The 14,663-nt window shown below is 43.6% G+C and overlaps 1 protein-coding gene across 1 annotated transcript; it reads left to right on the top strand.

Annotated features, from left to right (window-relative positions):
* The first annotated feature begins 1,159 nt into the window (after window positions 1-1,159).
* ttc1 (tetratricopeptide repeat domain 1) lies at window positions 1,160-13,450 on the top strand. Its single transcript, XM_079566254.1, has 8 exons — window positions 1,160-1,189; window positions 3,186-3,772; window positions 6,317-6,377; window positions 6,447-6,559; window positions 9,077-9,113; window positions 9,201-9,349; window positions 12,325-12,379; window positions 13,154-13,450. Exons 1-8 carry the CDS (start codon window positions 1,162-1,164, stop codon window positions 13,285-13,287), a joined length of 1,164 nt encoding a protein of 387 aa, XP_079422380.1. The 5' UTR covers window positions 1,160-1,161; the 3' UTR covers window positions 13,288-13,450.
* The last annotated feature ends 1,213 nt before the right edge of the window (window positions 13,451-14,663 follow it).

Here is a 14,663-nt window from a genome sequence, read left to right as displayed (position 1 = left end):
CTGGCACCCAGTCCTCTCTGCACCTGACCCCTACGGATCCATCTGCAGGTGGCGAGTCCGCAGGAGGGCGAGCCCATGACAATTTGAGATCAGAACATCAGATTTCATAGCATGAACAACTCAAGCAAATTGTTTTGATAGATTAGACAAATATTTTATCAGTGTTTATTTTGGTATGAATGAGGCGAAAGACTACATGCTTTAAAAACAAATGTTGTTGTACATGTAACTTTTCTTTCATTAAATTAAAGAGCTGATGTAACAGTGAATTTCTCCATTCTAAATGTTGCTATCCCATTTTCTGCACAAATCAACACTTTCTTTTGTTTGGTGGTTCACTGTAAATTGCTGGGTTGCAGGTTCTAGAATGTGATGATGTCATCGGACCCAGCGGGGGGCAAGAGCCAGTTTTTCCTATTAATAACATTACACTTTCACAAGTCATAGCTAAAAAGAAAATATATGAATTTAAAAAATGATCTTTAATATCAGTCACTGGGTCCAAGATCTCTCTGTACAAGACCAAAAATTTCCTCAAAAACAAAATAATTTTTCCTCTATATAATATTATAGGCCTTTAGAACGCTGTGATGTCACCTGCAACCCAGCAATAGCCATATTTATTCATATCTTTGCTAATGTTAAATATACTGCCTTTTGATCATAGTATTTTATTAAACTGGAAGTGATAACGTCGTGTGATCTGTCAAAGCTATTGTTTTTATGCCCATAGCCTCTCAGAGAAGAGGTTGTGGTGCAGCAGTCAGGCTGTGGTGTTGTGGTGTCAGCCCTTTTACACCTGTGCAACGTGAAAAATACTATTTAAAATGACATCTGATTCTCCTTGGTCATTTCAAGGGGGAAACGTGATCTCATAGTATCTCCACAGACTTCCTGATCATCGTCCCATACTTGTGTATGTCAGATGCCCTCCCTTTGTTATAGAAATACCTATAGGTGGAATAATAATAATAATAATTATTATTGTTATTATTATTATTATTATTATTATTATTATTATTATTATTATTATTATTATTATTATTATTATTATCAATATTACACAGCTAGTAAATATTTTCTGTTTATTGAAAACCGGTGCTTGTTTAACCACGTGACCGGAAAGAGGAGCGATGACGCGTTTGTTTGCGGCTAACGCAGATGCTAACACGGATGCTAACAGCAGCAGGTCAGAAACATCCCTGTTTTAATAATTTAACGTATTTTTACATTGATAAACTATTTAAATAGATACGGTTCCTGGATGAGACGCGGAACACGGCACTGACAAAACTATTTGGACTACACTCTGAGTTTAATGACAGAAATGATCCGCTAGCTTCCATTAGCTTCATGTGTCTGCAAGCTTCGGTGATAAACTACAGGACTAATCATTCGGTCCTGCTCACTGGAACTTAGAGGAGACGGTAGGAGGACAGGAGGGTTTACTTCTTCCCACTGAGTAGAATGAATGGTCTTGTCACGTCTTGTGTTGCGTCGTTTCGTTGACTCTGGGTATTGTTGTTGTTGTTGTTGTTGTGTTGCTCAATAAATGAACTGAATGATAAAAGAATGCTCAACCAGGATTAAAAGCAAGTCTAAACTGCTCTAAACTGGCTGATTATTGCGATTGTAGTACAGGAAACATTTAGTTCAGATTTGAATAAGTCGATGAACTTCTAAAAGGAGGTAACTTGAATACTTGCATTGCATTGAGTGAAGTATGTTGAACAGTGTAAAGTCATATTTAAATAGTGACCTGGTGATTCAAGCAGATGGCCTTAAAGGAACAGACCACCGTTTTTCCAAACTGAGATACAGGTGAAACTCGAAACATTAGAATATCGTTCAAAAGTTAATTTGTTTCTGTAACACAACTTGAAATGTGAAACTAATATATGATATAGACTCATTCATGCAAAGTGACATATGTCAAGCCTTTGTTATAATCATGATGATATTGGCTGACTGCTTGTAAAAACTAACCTGGCTAATGCCAGACTGCTGTGTGCGCTCTAATCATTTCGAACTGCACAGCACTGCACTTGTAATTTTTGTCTGGCGTTAGCCAGGCTATGTAAAAACCCCAAATCTCACAAAATTAGAATATTGAAAAGAGACAATATTGTAGCTGTGTCACCTTTTCATCAGCGAATGAATCCAAAACACCTGCAGTGGGTCCCTGAGGCTTTAAATGGTCTCAGTCTGGTTCAGTAGAATTCACCATCATGGGGGAGATTGCTGACCTGACAGTTGTGCAGAAAACCATCATTGACATCCTCCATAAGGAGGGAGAGCCTCAAAGGCAAACGCAGAAGAAGTTGGATGTTCTCAAAGTGCTGGATCAAAGAACATTAATGTAAAGTTAAGTGGAAGGTAAACGTGTGGAAGAAAAAGCTGCACAAGCCGCAGGGATGAGCACAGTCTGGAGAGGACTGTCAGGAAAAGGCCATTCAAAAGTGTGGGGGACCTTCACAAGGAGTGACTGAGGCTGGAGTCAGAGCATCAGGAGCCTCCACACACAGACGGATCCTGGACATAATTGTGGATATTTGTAATAATAAAACCACTGGTAGAAATGCTACTAGGAAAAGCCAAAATCGTCTCTTCAATTCCCTGGGCCCAATAAAGTTAACTAAGCTAACTTGTAAACTATGCTTAGAATTCTTTAAGGGGAAGATATTACTGTGTGGACGTCAAAGTGCCTCTAAGGTGTTATTGTGTCTTACAATATAGTGCCCCTTTTAGCCGCTTAGAAAATCGTCATGTTTGATTTTGTGCAACTCTACTTGGATCGTCTAACTTCTCACGTAACCATAGAAAAATAGGGAAAATGTGGAAGAGCTCGGTCGCTTCTAACTTCACCCCCGTTTGGCCACATAGGATTATGCTGGGAGAGGCTAAATGCTAACAACAGGAAAGGTAATAACATATCTCAGTATGGAAATCCAGTGGCCTGTTCCTTTAACAATACTGATGCAGAGCAGTCTTTTTTAGCCTGTAACTGAACTGTGTGAGTGTCCGTCAAACCAGTTGCTTTAATTGTTGATCGGGACAATGCATGTAACACAGCAGCATGAGGATTTTAGCCATGAGTTAATTTCCAAGCGTTGTCACTCATGCAAACACGCTCTCACTCGATAAAATTGTTAAGTGTAACAATTTTATCCTTGTTTGTTTTTCAGCCGCAATGGATGAACGGAAACTGGGAAAACCGGACGAGGAGGAGGACTTTTACGACTGTCAAGAAAGTTTGGAGGCCACTAAACAATTTACAGACGAATTTACCAATTTACAGAGACTCAACCTGCAAACAGCGAGCGAGGGAAGGACAGAGGAGGCAAGCGAGGGAAGGACAGAGGACACGAGCGAGGGACGGACAGAGGACACGAGCGAGGGACGGACAGAGGACATGAGCGATGGACCAGATGAAGAAGGGGAAAAATATTTGGAAAAACATAAAGGTGAACTGTTTAAAGAGCGGCTAAAAGAGAGCGTTTTAGAAGAAGGAGCCACAGAAGGAGTCACAGAAGGAGCCACAGGAGGAGTCACAGAAGGAGCCACAGGAGGAGCCACAGGAGGAGCCACAGAAGGAGCCACAGAAGGAGCCACAGAAGGAGCCACAGAAGGAAACGAGGAGAGGAGGCAAGAAAGGAAAGAAGAGGGGACGGGGTTTTCAGGTGAAGAGGCAGAGTTTCCCTCGGAGCAGATCCAGTTGGACGAGGAGTACCTGCTGGAGCTGGAGAAGGAGCTGAGTGACGAGGAGAAGGAGGTGAGACTACACTACCCACAATGTACCTCGAATGCAGGGTGGGCCGATAATTGACCAAAATGAGTATTGGATCTGTGTGGCGTTTGCATGTTCTCCCCATGTCTGCGCAGGTTTCCTCCTGGTACTCTGGTTTCCCCACCATAGTGCAACGTACCATAGCCCACGATGAATAATGTGTATGTCGCAGATGTGTACAGTCTACTTGGGCCCGACCGATATGGATTTTTAGGGTCCGAAACTGTTATGAAGGGGGTTGACACAAAGCCGATATACATTGGCGAGAAAAAGTAAGAACCGTCTGGAGTTTCTCCCATTTCTGCTTCAATTCTCACTAAATGTGGTCTGATCATCAAAATCACAGGAATGATTGAACAGTGTCTACCAAAGCTAATACCACCCAAACATTTACACTTTATCATATGATTTGAAAAGTTTGGGAGGAACACACAACGTCATGTGTGGAGGAAAAATGGAACAGCATCAACATCCAAACCCTCTCCTCACAGTGAAGTCTGGAGCAGGAGAATCATGATTTGAGGCTGTTTTGTTGCCTCAGGGCCTGGACAACCTGCTATCATCAATGGAGAAATTAATTAATTAATTCACAAGTTTAGGTAGAAAAACTTGAGGCCATCTGTCCAACAGCTGAAGCTCAACAGAGGATGGAGCTGCAACAAGACAATGACTCAAAAAGCACAAAAGCAAATCCACTTCAGAATGCTTTCAGAAGAATAAAATGTGTGTTCTGGAATGGCCCAGTCAAAGTCCTGACCTAACCCATTGAGATGCTGTGGCATGACCTCAAGAAAAGCATTCACACCAGACATCCCAGGAGTCTGTAAAGAGGAAGGGTCCAAGATTAAATGAGTAAATGTTTGGGTGGTATTAGTTCAGGAAGACAATGTTTAATCATTCCTGTGATTTTGATGAAGATCAGACCACATTTAGTGACCAATTTAGGCTGAAATGACAGTGTATTTTCTTTTTCTCGCCACTGTATAGGCTGATATTTGAAGTCATTTAGGCCTAGTCCACACGTAGCAGGGCATTTATAAATCTGCCCCAATTAGTTGCCTTAAGAGAAGTGAAATCACTACAAAAGTGCAAATATGCAGCTTCATAGCTGTCATTTCAAAGTGCTGCTGCAGATGGACTTTCCTTTGAGTTCTTGTCACTATAATTTATATTCAATGTTGTTTGTAATTTTGCATACCTTTAAACAATAATGTGGGTGCTTGTCTAATGCAGTTAATATTTTACTAATGTGGACCTGGGTTGCGGTAAAACTGAAAATGTGACTGAAACTGAACTTGTGCTCTTTGGAAGTTCCCATGTGGTTGTTTCCTGCTGCGTCAGTGTCTGTCAGAAGAAAACCTCAGTGATATATTGTGGCTCCTTGTAACATGTCGTAACCTAATATACAGTGGGAGGAAAAAGTCACTACACCATGTTGAATTTCTCACATTTCTGCCTAAATGGGTCATTAAATGTGGTCTGATCTTTATTAAAATCACAAGAATGAGTAAACAGAGTCTGCTTAAACTAATACCACCCAAACATTTACATTTGATCATTTTTATTGGCCATAACATGTAAACATTTACAGGAGAAGGAGGAATAAGTGAGTACACCCCCTGAATCTCACTGAACTGCAGCAGTTTAGTAAAGAGGAATGATCCAAGTTCATCCTGATCGTGAACGTCTGATCTGCAACTACAGGAAAGCAGTTACTGCTGCAAAAGAAGGATCAGCAGATATTTATTACTGGGGTTCACTTACTTATTCCACACTGTTGTGAATGTCTCAGGTTTTTCTGTAAAATACCGTGAGAAACTTTTTTATCATGTTGTCCAGGCCCTGAGGAAACAAAACAGCCCCACAGACCCTGATTCTCCTGCTCCAGACCTCACAGTGAGGAGAGGGTTTGGATGTTGGTGCTGTTCCTCCCAAACTATTCGACTTTGGTCCATCAGTCCACTGAATATTTTTCCAGTAGTGCTGTGGAGCAGCCAAAAGCCTCTTTCATAATATTTTGGGGAAAAATAGAAAAAAATAATTCACAAGTTATTCAAGATATTTTGCAGAAAGATCTGAGAAATTCAGCATGTGAATAAGTGAGTACACTCCTTTAATAAATATCTGCTGATCCTTCTTTTGCAGCAGTAACTGCTGCTGTAACTGCAGATCAGACGCTCACAACCATCAGGATGAATCTTGGATCATTCCTCTTTACTAAACTGCTGCAGCTCAGTGAGATTGAGGTGGTGTGTATTTACTGCTTCCTCCCTCTCCTGTGAATGTTTACATGTTATGGCCAATAAAAATATGATCAAATGTAAATGTTTGGGTGGTATTAGTTCAAGCAGACTGTTTAATCATTCCTGTGATCGGAGAGATCGGATCACATTTAGTTACCAATTTAGGCAGAAATGTGACAAATTCCACACAGTGTACTCACTTTTCCCTCCCACTGTAGTAATAAGCACTGTATGTATAGACTACTAAACAAAAGTTGAGCTCTGACTCACGACGTTGTTGTTACAGAGTCGTCGGCAGCAGAGCCTGGAGCTCAAAGACAAAGGAAACCTGCTGTTTAAGAACCAGCGTGAGTGTAATCTCTGACAGATTCTTTGAAGCAGAGGGTTTGTGTCTAACATGGCTGTTGTTTCCCCAGAATGGGCAGAAGCGCAGTCCGTTTACTCCGAGGCCTTGGGTTTGTGTCCCCTGAGCTTCCCCACAGAGAGAGCCGTCCTCTTCTCCAACAGAGGAGCCGCTTGGGTGCACCTGGTAATACTAGCACCGACTACTGCCTCTGCAAAAAACAAGTGCCCCGACATCCCACTCTGCTAATATCTGCATCAAAAATGATTCAAAATAAAGTTTTAGAAATGACAATCAGGCAATAAGGCATACATGCTGAAAGGTACATTCTATATTACATTACAGTATGTTTTAGAGGCATGAAAATTACAGGTTCAAATACAAAGAGATCTCATTTTCCAATACTGCATGTACCAAATTATTATGCAAATGACATTTTCTAAACTGTCAACACAAATGAGGGTCAGCATCATTTTCAAGTCTTTAACTGCCAGAGGATCGTTTGAATGACCTCCCGGTGATAGCAGATTTTTTCCCCAAAAATAAATATAGTAAAATAAATCTACTGTTCCAAATTATTATGATTTCAATACATTTTAAAGCTTGTAATTAACTGAAAATGGTCATTTGTTGAATTTGTAGCATTAGGAGGTCATATTTACTAGGGATGGGCGATACCACATTTTTCGATACGATACCGATACTTTTAGGGTCATTTTTGTCGATACCGATACCGATACTGGTCATTTCATATGGGTGAATGTATTTCAATCAATATACATTTCTAAAACTGGTTATTTTATATAATTAACTGGTCAGTTAAAATTATATTACTTTAACTGGTTAATTAAACAATACTATGTGAAATTAAATACATAAACACAATTTTAAATTAATACTTAAATGACAAACAGAACCTAGATCAGAATGATCAGCCCGGCTCAGTTCAATTTCAAAGTTCCTTCGCTGTTGTGAATGTTTTGGCTCAGAACAAAGAAATAAATCATCCTTTTATGTTTAAAATTGCTGCCCCGCCTTCTTTTTACATATGCAAATTAGTATTGATACTTTTTGCCCAATATCGATACTTTAAAAATAGCCGTTTGGTATCGATATATCGATACTTTGGTATCGATCCGCCCATCCCTAATATTTACTGAAATCAAAAGATATTTCAATCAAAAACATGTTAACAGGTCAAGTTATATTTTACCATAGGAGCCCTTCTGTGAGAGCAGCTTCAAAATTCTTAAATCCATTAAACTTGAGAGTTTTTGGAGAGTTTCTGCTTGTTAGATGTTAGAATAACCTCCCAGAGCTGCTGTTTGGATGAAAACTGCCTCCCACCCTCATAAGATGTTTTTCTTGTTGAGGCTCCAAAGGTTCTCAATAGGGTTGAGGTCAGGGGAGGAGGGGGTCCACATCATGAGTTTCTCTCCTTTTATGCCCATAGCAGCCAGTGATGCAGAGGTTTTCTTTGCAGCAGGACATGGTGCGTTGTCATGATGAAGAGGATCTTGTTGGGAAAGCACGGCTTTTTGTAGCATAGAAGACAGTGGTCAGTCAGAAACTCCACATATTTTTCAAAGGTCATTTTCACACCTTCAGGGAGCCTAAAAGGGCCTAAAAGGGCCGACCAGCTCTCTCATCATGACTCTGGCCAAAACATGACTCCGCCCCCTCCTTACTGACGTCACAGCCTTGTTGGGACATTGTGGCCATTCACCAACCATCCACTACTCCACTAATCTGACCATCCAGGGCTACACGGCCTCATCAGTGAACAAGACTGTTTGAAAATGAGTCTCATGTATTTCTGAGCCACTGCAGCCGTTTCTGCTTCAGCTTCAATGAACAGTTTAGGGGAGGCCGGATAGAAGGTTTATGCACAACTGCAGCCTCTGGAGGGTCCTACACCTTGATGTTCGGGAGACTCCAGAGGCACCAGCAGCTTCAAATACCTGAATGCTGCTTTGTAGCATCTGTTCTCTTAATCTGATGTGTTTGTCTGGCAGAAACCGTCCTTATTGTGCCTTTATCTGCACAAACCTGTGTGTGCTCTGAATCATCCACAAATCTCTTTAACAGTACGACGATTACGCTTAATCTTTCATGAAATATCGAAGGTTTTCATTCCTAGTCCAAGGCATTAATCTATTTGACGCTTTTCATCAGCAGAGAGATCCTTTTTCTTTCCCATATTGCTTGGAAATGATGATCTGCTTAATAAAGTGGAACGTCCTTTTTCAGTAGTTTTTCCCTTAACTGGGCTTAACCTGAAAACTGATCATCCCAGGTCTCTGAGATTAATGTCAGCGATTCATAGAGCCCTGAGACACGATACCATCCATGAGTTTCATTGAAAAAGTTTTTTTTTGAAATCTGAAATACAGTTTGCATGATCATTTTGAAGGCAGTGTAATGCAGTAATGTAGCTCTCCCTACTGACTGCTAAATGTAAGCTGCCTCGACACGTCACCTCGACCACCCGGTGACGCTTCTGAGGAAGATAACGGGAAGTGAACGAAACTAGTAAAACAAGTAAACAAACCGCCTCTTACTAAAAGAACACTCTTTAATTGTTCAAACTATGGAGACAGTATGAACCTTTTGCCAAGAAATCTAAGACACAAACAGAATGGCACAAAAAGGGAACGTTGGCAACACAAAGAGATGTTTAATCTGATTTGTTTGTTTCCTCAGGGCGAGAAGGACAAGGCCATCGCAGACTGTTCCAAAGGTACTGCAGTCTGTACTATTACTACCACAGCTCAGTGCTCAGACGCCGGCTCTGACATAGTCTTTGTGTTTGTCTGTGTGCTGTCAGCGCTGGAGTTGAACCCACTGTACCTGAAGGCCTTGCTGCGTCGGGCTGAGCTTTATGAACAGACAGACAAACTGGACGAGGCCTTGGATGATTATCAGAAGGTTCTGGAGAGAGACCCTCAAAACACTGTGGCCAGAGGGGGCGCTGTGGTGAGGCACACTATACTTCATACATGTCATCTCATGTGTCGGGCCGAGCTTCTTCAGAAGGTGGAATATCTTACCAGGAATGACCTGTTTGATATTTAGAAATCATCAGTTGACGTGGATACCAAACATGTTAGTATTTGTGAATGGATCGGCGTGAGAAACCCAGCAAGTGTTTGAGTGAAATCCCAAGTTAACAAAACGTCATCAAATAAACAGCGACATTAAATCTAAGATTTAAAGGAAAAATCTAGCCAACAGACAAACTATGGAGAGCGATGAACCTCATGAGACATGGCACTGACAGTGAGGTGACAGTCTTTACTGCTGCGCGCTAATGCTAACCATTATGTTTTGCCCTTCTCTTTCATTCCATTTACGAGTTGATGCCACCGATGGTGTGACTGTACTACTGAGGGAGAGGCAGAGGGGGCGGGGTCAGAGCGCTGAGTCCACACCATTGTCTTATGTTCACAAAAAGTGAGAAAAGCAGCAGAGTCCTGGCCAGCCTCATTTTCACAATCATTAAAAACTGACATATTGATTTCATTTAAATAAATCATCCTGATGAGCAAAACATGTTTAAATGTGGAGAACTTGCTTGAGTTCACTGTAATTATGGCTGAAATAGACATTTTATTATGTGTGCTATATTCAGTTTTAAATAACTGACCATCAAAGCTTCAGGTACACAAGAACCACTGCTGTGTGGTCCCTCACAGGAGAGGCTGACCTCCATGTGGACCGTGTGGTCCCTCACAGGAGAGGCTGACCTCTCCATGTGGACCGTGTGGTCCCTCACAGGAGAGGCTGACCTCCATGTGGACCGTGTGGTCCCTCACAGGAGAGGCTGACCTCTCCATGTGGACCGTGTGGTCCCTCACAGGAGAGGCTGACCTCCATGTGGACCGTGTGGTCCCTCACAGGAGAGGCTGACCTCCATGTGGACCGTGTGGTCCCTCACAGGAGAGGCTGACCTCTCCGTGTGGACCGTGTGGTCCCTCACAGGAGAGGCTGACCTCCATGTGGACCGTGTGGTCCCTCACAGGAGAGGCTGACCTCCATGTGGACCGTGTGGTCCCTCACAGGAGAGGCTGACCTCCATGTGGACCGTGTGGTCCCTCACAGGAGAGGCTGACCTCCATGTGGACCGTGTGGTCCCTCACAGGAGAGGCTGACCTCCATGTGGACCGTGTGGTCCCTCACAGGAGAGGCTGACCTCTCCGTGTGGACCGTGTGGTCCCTCACAGGAGAGGCTGACCTCCATGTGGACCGTGTGGTCCCTCACAGGAGAGGCTGACCTCCATGTGGACCGTGTGGTCCCTCACAGGAGAGGCTGACCTCTCCATGTGGACCGTGTGGTCCCTCACAGGAGAGGCTGACCTCCATGTGGACGGTGTGGTCCCTCACAGGAGAGGCTGACCTCTCCGTGTGGACCGTGTGGTCCCTCACAGGAGAGGCTGACCTCCATGTGGACCGTGTGGTCCCTCACAGGAGAGGCTGACCTCCATGTGGACCGTGTGGTCCCTCACAGGAGTGGCTGACCTCCATGTGGACCGTGTGGTCCCTCACAGGAGAGGCTGACCTCCATGTGGACGGTGTGGTCCCTCACAGGAGAGGCTGACCTCTCCGTGTGGACCGTGTGGTCCCTCACAGGAGAGGCTGACCTCTCCATGTGGACCGTGTGGTCCCTCACAGGAGAGGCTGACCTCTCCGTGTGGACCGTGTGGTCCCTCACAGGAGAGGCTGACCTCTCCATGTGGACCGTGTGGTCCCTCACAGGAGAGGCTGACCTCCATGTGGACCGTGTGGTCCCTCACAGGAGAGGCTGACCTCTCCGTGTGGACCGTGTGGTCCCTCACAGGAGAGGCTGACCTCTCCATGTGGACCGTGTGGTCCCTCACAGGAGAGGCTGACCTCTCCGTGTGGACCGTGTGGTCCCTCACAGGAGAGGCTGACCTCTCCATGTGGACGGTGTGGTCCCTCACAGGAGAGGCTGACCTCTCCATGTGGACGGTGTGGTCCCTCACAGGAGAGGCTGACCTCTCCGTGTGGACCGTGTGGTCCCTCACAGGAGAGGCTGACCTCTCCATGTGGTTTCCTGCTGGTTAATGGTTAAGTCTACTAAAAGTGAAGCTGAGCTCATACCGGCTCTACCTGTAAACCATAAATAAACCATTTGGAGGTCTTAACACATTGAGGCCGTGCTGTTTGGGGATTTAGCTGTTGAGCACCAACAATCCAGACCATTGTTCATGATGTTTGTAGCACCACAGTGTGTTCTGTGTTATAGCTCTGGACACAGGCTATGACTCGTTTGAAAGGTGAGACTCTAAGCTCTCAGTAGATGAAAACAGTTTAATTGTATGTGCCTCGGTGGTGACCCGCGGTAACCAGCTCTCGTGTCTGACACAAGTTTTTTTTTAGATCATACAAAAGGGCTTGTTGACCTCATTGGTCTGCAAGATAGTCTGGAGATGGTTGTTCTGTGCAGCACTTCCTCCTCTCTCTGAGCCCCGCGCTGCTGCAGGAGCGCTGGGCGGGGCACACACGCTGAACTAACGAGGGGCGTGGTCACTTCTGCCGCATTGTGATTAAATGCCCAGATGAAATGTTCAGATTGTGACTTTTCACAATTTGTTGATCTTCATATATTTCAGTTCTGTTCATCAGAGCTCCCAAAAGCACACATAATGTGTATTAGAGAGTCTAGTTTTGTAATAAAAACGCAATAATGACTTTTCGTTTAATGTTGAGAGTAGAGAGTCTGTGATCCGGATTGTAAAAACCCATATGGATTCACCCATCACCATATCTGTACGACACAAATGCAGAAATCTACAAGTGTTTTGTGGAAGTGATTCCACAAGCCTGCGCCCCACAGCCCGTCTGAAAAATCCACTTGATCCGTGTTGGTGACCTCTGACTGGAGTGTGGCAGAGTGGTTATCCTCATGTTCCCTTCCTTTGTTGTTGCAGAGACTTCCTCCATTGATCCATGAGAGAAACGAGAAACTCAAAGAGGAAATGATGGGTACGTTTACTTCTGTTTCTGCAGTCCAAATACTGTATTATGCACACGCAGTACTATTGTCACATGAGAACATCTCCTTTTCACAAAGTGCACAGTTTGTCTAAAAACCACAAACATTCTGAAACAAAACACAAGGGAACCTCAAAAGTTCTGATTAATGTTCCTCCTTTTCTTCCATTTGTTTTGGTCTTGATTAGGTTTGAGCAGTTTTCACAAGTCAGTGTAAATGAGTAGAGCAGAAGGTGTTTGTATGTACTGTCATGTCACAGATGTTCATAGTAACTGAAGGAACTGAAAAGGGGGGGTAGAGTGGGGGGAGGCCCCTGTGACTGAAAGGTATTGACCAGTATTTGCGCCGCTGTTGTATTAATGTAGGAATACACAAGTCTCGGTCCATTCATCAGGCAAAACGGAAAACAATATAAGGCTAAATGCCCTATCAGAAAGTGAGCAGCTTGTGGAGTTCTCTGGAGTGGGGGGCGGGGAGAGAGGACGAGGAAACACAGCAGCGGCGACACCGCGGCGCTCAGTCAGTCTGATTGTAACGTGCCACTTTGTTTACCCAGGAACAATAACGGCATTGTAACGACAGGGAGAGTAATGAATGAGGTAACAACGTTATTGTTTCAGTAACACAGTAACACTGTAACACTGTACAGCTGTCACAATCCAACAGTCCCACAGCTCTTTTTACTGACTAATACAGTGACTGTGTGATCATTTGTTCTGATCCGCAGGTGAGTGTATCCTCTGATGCTTTGTTTTTAATGGCAGGCAAACTGAAGGACTTGGGGAACATGATCCTGCGCCCGTTCGGCCTCTCCACCAGTAACTTCCAGCTGAACCAGGACCAGGCCACAGGAGCGTACAACATCAACTTTGTCCAGGCTCCAAACAACAACAGATGATGGACGAGAACGGCACTGCCCTTCACCGACACTGACCCGGGCCAAAGCGTGGGCCCCAGAGCCCACTCATGGACTGACCCAGGGGAGACACTGATGACACTTCTGAGAGTGTGGGACAGTTAGTTTCACCTGGAAACAGAGAATCTCTCAGTGAGCTGTTTCAATCCTGCACTCATTCAATGTTGGGAACTTGTTATTCCAAATGCATTCATCTTCCATTGTGGCAACAACCTCTCTGCATTAGCTTCACCGCAAACACCAAACTTTACAGTCTTGTACTCAAAGTTTTAAAGGTTTCTGTCAGAAGAACTCTTTTTTTTAAAAACTTGATTTATTGAGTTTTAAACCCCCCCAAAACAAGGTAACTGCAATTACATTTTTCACTTAAAGTTTCCCAAAAGCTACATTTTGCCCGCCCAGAACAGTCGCATTCCCACATCGCATCTAGATGCACCACCTCCAAACAACAAGCCAACTGTGACCCGCAGGAGTGAGGAGTTCCAGGGTTACGAGATATAAAAGCTTTGCTCTGTAAATGTAGTTCTAAATGCCAAAAGCAGAGTCTTACACGGACGTTGTAGTTTAGCAAATATAAGTCTCAAAATGTTGGCTACATATCTTATTTATTCTGCTGATAGTCTCTCTTTGACAGTGTGATGGGCCAGTGAAGCCTTTTAACTTCATTCTCTCTGAACACTGACCTCTTGTGGACAAACGTTATTATTGCAACTTCTCATGAACACGACAGAAACAGAAACACAATCATGTGTTCAAATGGACGTGGCGTTTTTATTATTGTAGCCTGATATTGATGTTTGAATGATCAGATCAATCATAGGATGATAAAGTCAGGGTGATTTTCTTTGTTCCTTGGGTCTGTGCTTCTCTGGGCTCCAGTGGGCCAGGGTCATTTGAGGGTATTTAGAACACATTGCAGTACTCGGTCATCATGTTCAGTTTCATGTTGATAACAATAAAAGGAATAACTATCAAACCCGCTGGGGAAAAGTTTAGATCTGAGTCTTTCTGGACTTAAAGGAGCTATCCTTGATTTTTTTATTTTCTGTTTGTTTGATAAACTCTGGTTATTCCATTTTCAGTCCAAATAAAAAAAAAAGGGTTTATGTATAATCTTAAGGCCTATTCATACTCCGAAAGATGCGAGAGCTTGTGGAGTATGAATAGGCCTTTCTATACAAAACTATAGACATATCCAAAATACAAGTCTGGCTTTGGGCGTGTTATCATTTCAACCTTCTACTCGTGCTTTAGGACAGAACTTAACCATCAAACTGTCACTGGCTCATACTGGGGTCACGTAGATCCCTGACCATGTCCAAGTCTTAACCGTTGTTTGAAAAAGCCACAGGTGACCA

The sequence above is a fragment of the Gobius niger genome (genome assembly GCF_951799975.1).
Source record: "Gobius niger genome assembly, chromosome: 11".
Lineage (NCBI taxonomy): Eukaryota > Metazoa > Chordata > Actinopteri > Gobiiformes > Gobiidae > Gobius > Gobius niger.
Note: the sequence above shows the minus strand (reverse complement) of the source record. Positions and strands in the feature narration are given on the sequence as shown.

What these genes read in the sequence shown, in the direction of transcription:
- ttc1 (XM_079566254.1), top strand. Translation starts at nt 1,162, where the DNA reads ATGCTAACACGGATGCTAACAGCAGCAG. An exon ending in CATCGCAGACTGTTCCAAAG is followed by an intron (nt 9,114 to 9,200) that starts GTACTGCAGTCT and finishes GTGTGCTGTCAG; the next exon opens with CGCTGGAGTTGAACCCACTG. An exon ending in ACTCAAAGAGGAAATGATGG is followed by an intron (nt 12,380 to 13,153) that starts GTACGTTTACTT and finishes TTTTAATGGCAG; the next exon opens with GCAAACTGAAGGACTTGGGG.